The sequence below is a fragment of the Nicotiana tabacum genome, chromosome 22, assembly GCF_000715075.1.
Source record: "Nicotiana tabacum cultivar K326 chromosome 22, ASM71507v2, whole genome shotgun sequence".
Classification (NCBI taxonomy): Eukaryota; Viridiplantae; Streptophyta; class Magnoliopsida; order Solanales; family Solanaceae; genus Nicotiana; species Nicotiana tabacum.
The window spans coordinates 3,310,343-3,320,148 of NC_134101.1; the positions used below are offsets into that span (position 1 = coordinate 3,310,343).

The window sequence follows — 9,806 nt, forward strand, 5'->3', positions numbered from 1 at the left end:
AATAATCGATTCTCCGACCGGTGTAGATACCGCAAAAGGATCACTTAGTATTTCAGGCACTATACCAAACTTCCTCGCGACAAATGGGGTAATATACGATAAAGTAGATCCTGGGTCTATCAAAGCATAAGCATCGTGAGAGCAAATGGTTAATATACCTGTCACAACGTCTGGTGAAGACTCCTGGTCCTGTCGACCCGCTAAAGCATAGATACGGTTCTGATTACCACTTGAACTGGAACCTCTACCTCTGCCTCGACCTCTACCAGCCGAAGACTGAGACTCACGCCTTGAAGGATGCACGGACATAGACGATCCTGTTGCTGAACTCGCTGGTTGTGCCATTCCCCCAGAATCTCTATTTGGGCAATCTCGCATCATATGCCCCGGACGCCCACATGTATAACAAGCATCAGAACCTGCTCGGCATTGACCCAAGTGTCCTCTACCACAGATGTCACACCGCGGAGGAAATGACCATGTCTGCGCAGAACCTCGTTATCGCTGCAAACCCGACGCCCGTGAGCTCTCACCTGGTCCTGACTGAGTATAGCGGTCATACCCGTAACCCTGTAACTGAGGTGGCGGAGGCCTAGGTGGCCGTCCGAAGTACTGGGTCCTATAACTACCCTGAGATTGCTCCTGAGACCTGGGAAATCTCATCCTCTTACGTTGCCCTTGCTCAGCCCTCTCTGTACCCTGCTGCCGACGCCTACCCCTTTCTATATTCTGGGCGAATGCCTGAATCCGGGAGATATCCATACTATCCTGCAATGCAGCGGTGGCACATGCCTCGGTTAACTCTGGGGCTAACCCTGCTATAAACCTGTGAATCCTGTCCCGCATAGTAGAAACTATGGATGGTGCATATCTGGCCAATGAGTCAAAACGGAGACTATACTCTCGAACACTCATATTACCCTGCTTGAGGGCTAGAAACTGATCGACTCGAGCCTGTCGGATCTCCCGCGGTAAGTACTGGTCAAGGAAAGCATCTGAAAAATTCTCCCAAATAGCTGGAGGTGTATCACGTCCCCTGGACCTCTCCCATCCCTCATACCAAAGGATGGCTATATCTCGGAGTCGAAAAGCTGCTAGCTCAACTGCCTCTTTCTCCGTGGCATGCATAACACGAAAGATCCTGTGAAGCTGATCTATGAAATCCTGCGGGTCCTCCCTCTGATCTGTCCCCGTGAACTCTGGGGGACTCAAAGCAATAAACTCTCGGACCCTTGAACTCCCAGACCCCTCAGAAGTTCCTGCACTAGCTGATGCCCTAGCATGTTGCTGGGTAGCTACCAACTGTGTCAACAAATGCACCGCACTCCTTAAGTCCTGATCTGATGGAAGTGGAGGGGGAACTGGATGTGCGGTTTCCCTAGGAATCTCCGTAGTTGGTGGAGGAGCCGGTAATGGCTGAGTAGGGGTCTCCCCTTGAGCCTCAGACTGGGCCCCATCTACTGGGGGTACCCTGTTGGTCCCCTCACCTACTACTGTATCTCTCCTCTGGCTAGCCGTAGTCTTCCTAGTCACCGTCATCTGTGCATGCAAACACCAACACATAAGTTTAATTCAAATTTCCTATAACTCAGTTCTATAGCACGATTTAGATTTCAAAGAAGTGTAACCAACTCCTAAATGCCCTGTAGTTCCTTGCTTATATAATGTGGTGCACAACACATCTATAAACAAGACCCTACTAGACACGGCTTGTAGACTCCCTAGGAGAGAACTGCTCTGATACCAAGTTTGTCACGCCCCGAACCTAGGAGCGAGACAAGCACCCCGTGCCTCACCTAACCTGGCGTACCAAATTGCGACTAAGGGACTCTGAACACATAATGTCATACTTTGGCCATGGGGCCACCTTGCAAGACAATTTGCGAAGCAAAATATAAAACTGAATGGAAACTAGCACTAACTAAATATCAATATAAAGCTAGGCCGACAAGGCCGTCATAGCTACTACAGCTGACAAACCACCAATTTATACAAACCCAACATACTGCACTAACCAACAGGATATGCCTACAAGCCTCTACTGATAGATGTACTGTGATCGGAACAGGGCCCCGACCTACCCATAACATATATACAGATATACATAAGATGTACACAAAACTCTAGTCCTGGCAACTCCGAAAGACGTGGAGCTTACCGATCAGGCGAAACTCGGAAAACACCTACTGAGGAGGTCTACCCGTCTGTCTGTCTGAACCTGCACGCATGAAATGCAGCGCCCCCAAAAAAGGGACGTCAGTACGAAATAATGTACCGAGTATGTAAGGCAATAAAATAACTGAAATCTGAAACTGAACTGATAATATGATAACTGAAATTAACTGGGAGTCAAAGATGATCTGGAGATATACTTACCTGCTGATACTGACTCAACTCCTTCAATATAGTAAGTAAAATAATTGTACGGCCTTATAAGGCTCGATATATATAACTGCTCTGCCATAGTAGGCTCGCTTATAGGCGCTCGGCCATACTAGGCTATGTATCTCGACCATGCTGGGCTCGCTCATAGGCGCTCGGCCACAGTAGGCTCGGTATATAACTTTCCATCTGATCAGTGGTTGCCCAATAGGGGCCTGCCCATCGATTATAGCTCGATGGTAATGAAAATACTGTAATACTGTATATATAGGCTTGCTGCTCTCTTGACTGAAAGAAGACAATACTAAAATTGAATATAGAGTCTCGATAAGGAATAATATTGTAACTTATGAGACTAGAATAGTGTGAATAAATTCATGAATATGAACTTCTCTTTTGTCTCATTACTAACACATGTAGCTACGAGATCATGCCAAAATGAAGGAAGGCTTAGCCTTAACATACCTTATCACAATCTTTTCAATCACCAAGTTGAACTCACCTCTTCGCACCTTAATCTACAAGAATATAATAATACTATCGTTAAGTTACGAAAGGTACAACTATCGCACAACGAACGACAAACCTATTTTGTATTAAAACGGGCAGCATCTCCCCTATAATATGCCCTTCCTCCAACTTCAAGATAACACCAACAATACAAGGACAGAACAATAACAACATATATACATCATTTTCCAGCCCTATATACACCATCAAATACTACAAAACAGCCCAACACACCCCAATCTCTTCGTACACAAAACGACCACCGTAGTAGTGTCAAACGACCCGAAAATGTTATGACGAACGACCAGCCAACCACCCTACATTTATATGGTGTTTATAAACCCCCTTCCTCCTCCAAAACTCCACAAAATAGTAATAAAACACGCAGCCCAACAGCAACACAAAACAGTCCACAAAACAGTCCGCTACAAGTGAATAACTCGAACTCACGACTTCCGATCACCATCCCGTGAGTTCTTACAAGTATAGAACGACTTACCATGAATTTACAGAAGAAAAAATGGATGAAAGAGAGCAGTAAACTCACCTTATTTGTTGGATAACTCAGCTCCTATCTTGGTTCTTCAAACTCTAAGTTTTACCTCCAATTGGAACTTGAAAGGGAGAGAAAATCAATTAGGGTTTGTGGGAAATTTTTTTGGGAGGATTCTTTGCAGAGCTTATGTCTGGTTATTATGCTCTATTTTAAGTCTAATATATGAAGAAAATAGGCCCTTAAAAGGCCTCTTTGGACGACCCGAAAATGGCCCATTTTTGGGCTTTCATTTAAGCAAGTAGGTGACACACCTACTTGTCACCTAGCAGCTTGCGCAGTATCGCAAAAATGCACATATCTCTCTACTCCGATGTCGTATTGACAAATGGTTTAATGCGTTGGAAAATAGACTCATAGATCTTTAATCTGATGGGTGGAACACACCATAACTCTAAGTATATTGGGAGAAAATTGCAGTTACAGTTGACCCAAAGTTTCAGTAAAACTTATGAATGTAACTTGTGATGACTTTCATCGACTTTTGTTCCACAACTCTCTTGACTTCAAAACATAACACACGGATGTCATACGACTAATATAAATCATAACATAATCTCCTTATCATGTTAAGCACCCTAGTCTCACCCCAAAGGTATATGTTATAACATTCCCAACTTGTCGACTTTCGACGAAATATTATTTTCTTCAATTGCTTTAGCTTCTGAACTATCCAACCCTCTTTGTACTTGTTGTTCATGATCTTCAATATTTGTAACCTCAGAGGTAACATGATTAACTTACTTTATATACTTTTAAATATTATCTCATTTTTTTGTCCTACATTAGTTTGCTTACGACGCATTTTTACATACGAAAATATAGGGTGTAACAATTTTGGAGCACCATTTTCATCGTCAAGCATGAGGTAAGTGATTTCTACTAGTTGTGAGTTAAATACAAGGTTTATACATGGATTTAGACATGAAAATTTGTAGAAATTTAGAATTTTGAAGAAAGACCTAGAAATTGATATTTTTGCTTTTGACTACGAATTTGGGCATGGAATTGGGAATAAATCATATATTTGAGTTCATAGTGTTATAGGTAATGTTTATCTTCAAATATTTTCGGAATCCAGACACGTGGGCCCAAGAGTTGCTTTGTTGATTTTTCGAGCGGAGATGGAAATTGTTATAAATTGATTAATTATGAGTATTTGAGTATATTTTAATTGGGTTGCATCTTATTTGACTAGTTTTGGATCGACGGTCATCGGTTTGAGTTGTTGGAAAGGCTTTGGAGCCGGTTATGGAATTTCGGAGCGAGGTAAGTCTTATTTCTAACCTTGTAAGAGGGAATTAACCCCATAGGTGAATTGAATTAATAAGTGCTTCCATTTGTGGGGGGCTACGTACGCACGAGGTAATGAGAGTCCGTACGTAGCTACTAGTTATGCCTATGTCCGGGTAGTTTTAGGCTTACACCATGCCTTGTTGATACCGTTATTTGATTACATTATTATTGCCTTGAAAAGAATTGAGATCGAGCATGCTTATTAAATGCCTTGAAAAGAGTTGAAGTTGAGGATTTCAAGACTTGAAAGTTTTCATTGAATTTCGTATTTTTGAAAAAGAATTTAAGAATATTATAATAACTTAAGAAATCTATGTGCAACCGTGTCGTAAATATATTCCGCGAGCCGGGGTAAATTTTCACTACTCTCATAGGAGCCGGTTGTTCGCCTCGGCAGATTAATAGATGCATCTATGGTTCGTGTCGTTCGACCCTCGGTAGTGTACAGTTTATATTTACATATTGGTTAGTGTCGTTCGACCCTCGGCAGTGCACAGTTTATTTTTATGTTGGATCGGGTCGTACGACCTCGGCATGATTTGCGCATGATTAAATTGTTTTCTTTGGAATTTATGATAATTGATATTGCTTCATTGGCCTGAGATACAAGATGATAAACGATGAACAATAAATTTGGAAATATCTTATTAACAAAAGAATTGTTTTACTTATTTCATGATATTGAGCTTGCAGTCGTTCTATGTAATCCATGCTTAATTATATCATTGGCATTTTATTTATAGCCTATAGTAAGTGTCGGAGCCGACCCCTCGTCACTACTTCTTCGAGGTTAGGCAGGATACTTATTGGGTACGCGGTGATTTACGTATTCATGCTACACTTACTGGACATTTTTGTGCAGGTACATATATGTATAGTGGCCTTGTGAGCGCAGAGACATAGTTATTGCGGGGATTCAGAAGAGCTGCACTCTATACCACGATCCGCAACCAGCAGAGTCTCCTTCAGAGTATTTATATTTCTCCTATCCAAATTTGTATTCCGGACAGATGTAGTATTTTATTTTACATTCCTAGTTGATGTTCATGCACTTGTGACACCGGGTTTTGGGGTGATTATGGGTTGTCCTGTATTGAAATTGTTAAAGATATTATTATTTACTCTGTAAATTCCATCTTTTACCTTTTATTTGAAGGAAATATGATTTTAAAAATATTAAAATGAGAACCAAATTAAGTAGTTATTTTTGGCTTGCCTGACAGCGGTGTCCGGCGCCATCACGACAGGTAAGGATTTTGGGTCGTGACAATATGGTATTAGAGCACTAGGTTCACTTAGGTCTCACGAGTCATGAGCGAGTCTAGTAGAGTCTTGCAGATCGGTACGGAGACGTCTGTACTTATCTTAGAGAGGCTGTCGGGCTTATAGGAGCACTTCTCTTCTTGATTCATCATTGTGCGACTTGATCGTCCAAGTCTAGATTGGCAGGTTAAAATGGGTCAAAATCCTAGATTATAACTCAACCGTCCAACTCAAAATCATTTTCAATTTGTTTCCTTACTCTTTTATTATTTATTTCATTTCAAAATTAAATTAACACAAGCTTATTCTTTTATTTATCATGATATAAACTAAACCCAAAAAATAGACTCGCTCGGTTTCATTTTATGTAACTATATACTTTCTTATAATTAATCCATTTAAAAAGAAATGATTACACATTTTTATATTTGCAAGCAATTTAAATTTGAATTTCTCGTTTACCATTAATGAAAAACGTTTATAGATACGTGTTAAATATCTCATAGTCATACATATAATATGACATGCTTAATAGCATGAATTTCAGAAATTTTTCTTTTTTATTCAAATTATGTCATATAAATTATAGTAACAAATGAACCTCCTATCCTGTTTTTTGGGGTGATGGTATCACCTTGTTATATTTTTTCTTGAGGTAAGTAAGGTAGCCCCTCGATGCGCTTTTTTGAAATATTACACAGCCAGACCTTTATCCGGCAAATTTTAATTAAAAAAAAGTACTATATATTCTTTTGGTTTTGATAAATTTTCATTGATTAATTTGTTCTAAATTGGCTGCCCAAATTGGTCAAAGCGTCTAGATATAGGCTAACTCGGTTATGCCCAAATTGACTCACCCAACCTTGACCCCGGGTTATATATATTTACATGAGCTAAATTTACGTTACTTTACTTGCAGGTTTTTCTCCGTCCAACCGATCTGCTCCAAAAATTCTTCAATATATTCCTCGCAATTTCGATCAGACGATACCTGTGGCGGTGATCGGCGCCGGCTTGTCAAACCAGCGTGTGTGTATCTTCCCACCCTTCGCACCAAACGGTGTCAACCATTCGGAGTTTTTTAACGAGTGCAAACCACCTTGCTGTTATTTTCTGGCTAAAAATTATGGACATACTGATATGTTAGATGACGAAATTGCTGCAATTGCGAGTTTGATTTCAAAGAGTGGGAAGGGACCAAAGGACCTTATGAGAAAGGCTGTTGGAGGGATTGTTGTGGCTTTTCTTGAGGCTAAATTGGGAGGGAAAGTGGATAATTTAAATCCCATTGTTCAAGAACCTTCTCTTGCTCCCATCACCCTTGATCCAGTCATATCTGTCAAATAATTTTTTCTTGTAATTGTTTTGTGTTATTGATTTTATCGAAAAGTTCTAAATATACCCATGTGCTTTCGAAAACAGTTTAAATATATCATTCGTTATATTATGAGTCCAAATATACCCTTGTCGTTATACTGTCACGACCCAATTTTATCTATAGGTCGTGATGGCGCCCGACATTACAGCAAGACAAATCAACTAGTGATTTAAACACATATTCAACTCTTTAAAAATTAATCGAGTAATTAAATTCTTCTTACTTGCAAGAATTAAGACAATATGAAAAGATCTAATAAATTAAAATAATCAAGAAAAATAATTAAATCCAAAATTCTACTAGCGTGTGCCATGCCCTAGTGTCACAAGTGTATGAGCATCTAGTAGATTATACAAAAATTCTAAATACTGTCTGAAATAAAATAGACAAAATAAAATTTAAAGAAGATGCACTAGTTGCTGCAGAACGGCTCAGAAAGGTAGCTCACCACCAAGTCTCTAGATAACGTGGGTGCGCGCCGATAGGTCCAACTATAGCACCTGTCTCAATTCCTGCACAAAAAGTGCAGCAAGTATAGCATGAGTACGTAAACAACGTGTACCCAGTAGGTATCAAGCCTAACCTTGAAGAGGTAGTAACGAGAGGTCGACTTTGACACTCACTAAGGGTCAATAATAATAAATAAAATAAAAATAGAAATATTTAAATCAACATGATTTATAGAATTTACAATAATTTTCTTTAACTAGCAGAAATAATTAAATTCCTTCAAATGCAATAATTTTCACTTTATTTATTTAACTTCACAAGCTGCAATTAAAATATCAAGGTATCCTATAGTTGTTATTATTATTAGGCACGATTTCTGTCGAGGTTGTACGACCCGATCCAGAGTGTCGTGTACACTGCCGAGGGACGAACAGCGCGATCCATAGGTGCATCTATACTGTAGAGGCGTTCGGCCCGCTCCACAAGAAATGAGGACATTTTCTTATGTACCTCCAGAACAAGGATATATATATTATAAGATTAATACAAGATGATGTACAATTTCTTTTAACAATTAATTAATTTATACAAAAATTCAAGTACATGAGGTTTCAATCTTTTACTATTTTTCTTAACAATTCACAATATAGTTCAAATACTTTAATTAAATAAAGGATACAATTAATACACGTAATTCATGATTTGAGTCCTAAACTATCCGGACTTTAGCATAAATAGTAGCTACGCAGGGACTCTCGTCACCTCGTGCGTACGTAGCCCCCACAATTAGCAACCATTATTAATTTAAATCACCTATGGGGTAAATTCCCCCTTACAAGGTTAGACAAGAGACTTACCTCGACTTGCTCCAATTTAATCCACTAGTAGGCCTTTTCCTCGATTATCCCATATTAAATGGTTCGGATCTAGCCAAACTAATTCGATACAGTCACCAAAAATTATAGGAATTAATTTCATAAGAAAATACTATATTTTTTTAATAAAAATTCAAAATTAACTCAAACATTTCTTGTGGGTCCCACATCTCAAAATCCGGCGAAAGTTACGAAATATGAACGCCCATTCAACCACGAGTCTACCCATACCAAAATTACTAAATTCCGATAACAATTCGGCCCTCAAATCCTCAAATTTATCCAAGAGAGTTTTTAAACTTTTCCAACTTAATTCACCAATTAAATGATAAAAATAGTGATGGATTCAGGTAATTTAACCAATATTGAGTTAAGAACACTTACCCCGTTATTTTCTCTAAAAATCTCCCAAAAATCGCCTCAATCCGAGCTCCAAATCGGTAATAATGGAAAATGGGACGAAACATTCTGCGAAGTCCCATTTTGAGACCGTAAACATTCTGCCCAGTGATTTCTTCTCTGCGATCACGGACCAACTCACGCGATCGTGTAGCACAAGTTTTTATTGCCCAAACATAACTCTACGTGATCGCGAAGCACTGCTCCTCAAACCTATGCGATCGCAAACCTTCTCACGCGATCGCGAAGCATTAAGCGCGTGGCCTAGCTCCTCCCTCTGTTCCTCTTCGCGAACGCGACCTTAGCCACGCGTTTGCATAGCACAGCTCGCCCAACCTACGCGATCGCGTACTTTCCCGCGCGATCGCATAGAGCAAATTTTCCAGCTGCCCAATTAAGTCTATGCGATCGCGAACCTTCTTACGCGATCGCGTAGAAGGAAACCAGACACCAGATTTCAGCAAACTCCAAGTCCAAAAATTGATCCGTTAGCCATCCGAAACTCACCTGAGTCCATCGGGACCTCAACCAAATACACCAACAAGTCTTAAAACCTCATACGAACTTAGTCAAAACCTCAAATCACATCAAACAACGCTAAAATCACGAATCATACTCAAATTCAAGCTTAATGAAACTTAAAATTTCCAACTTCTACATTCGATACCGAAACCTATCAAATCAGGTCCGATTGACCTCA

The 9,806-nt window shown here is 39.8% G+C and overlaps 1 protein-coding gene across 1 annotated transcript; it reads left to right on the forward strand.

Annotated features, from left to right (window-relative positions):
• Nucleotides 1–5,361: 5,361 nt before the first annotated feature.
• On the forward strand, nucleotides 5,362–7,351 carry LOC142176751 (chlorophyllase-1-like). The gene is made up of 2 exons (XM_075245011.1): nucleotides 5,362–5,443; nucleotides 6,924–7,351. Exons 1-2 carry the CDS (start codon nucleotides 5,362–5,364, stop codon nucleotides 7,349–7,351), a joined length of 510 nt encoding a protein of 169 aa, XP_075101112.1.
• The last annotated feature ends 2,455 nt before the right edge of the window (nucleotides 7,352–9,806 follow it).

Bases quoted from the DNA above. Each gene is read 5' to 3' on its own strand.
- LOC142176751 (XM_075245011.1), top strand. From the start codon at position 5,362: ATGAACAATAAATTTGGAAATATCTTATTAACAAAAGAATTGTTTTAC. The intron at 5,444-6,923 runs GTAATCCATGCT...CTTTACTTGCAG, and splicing joins TGAGCTTGCAGTCGTTCTAT to GTTTTTCTCCGTCCAACCGA.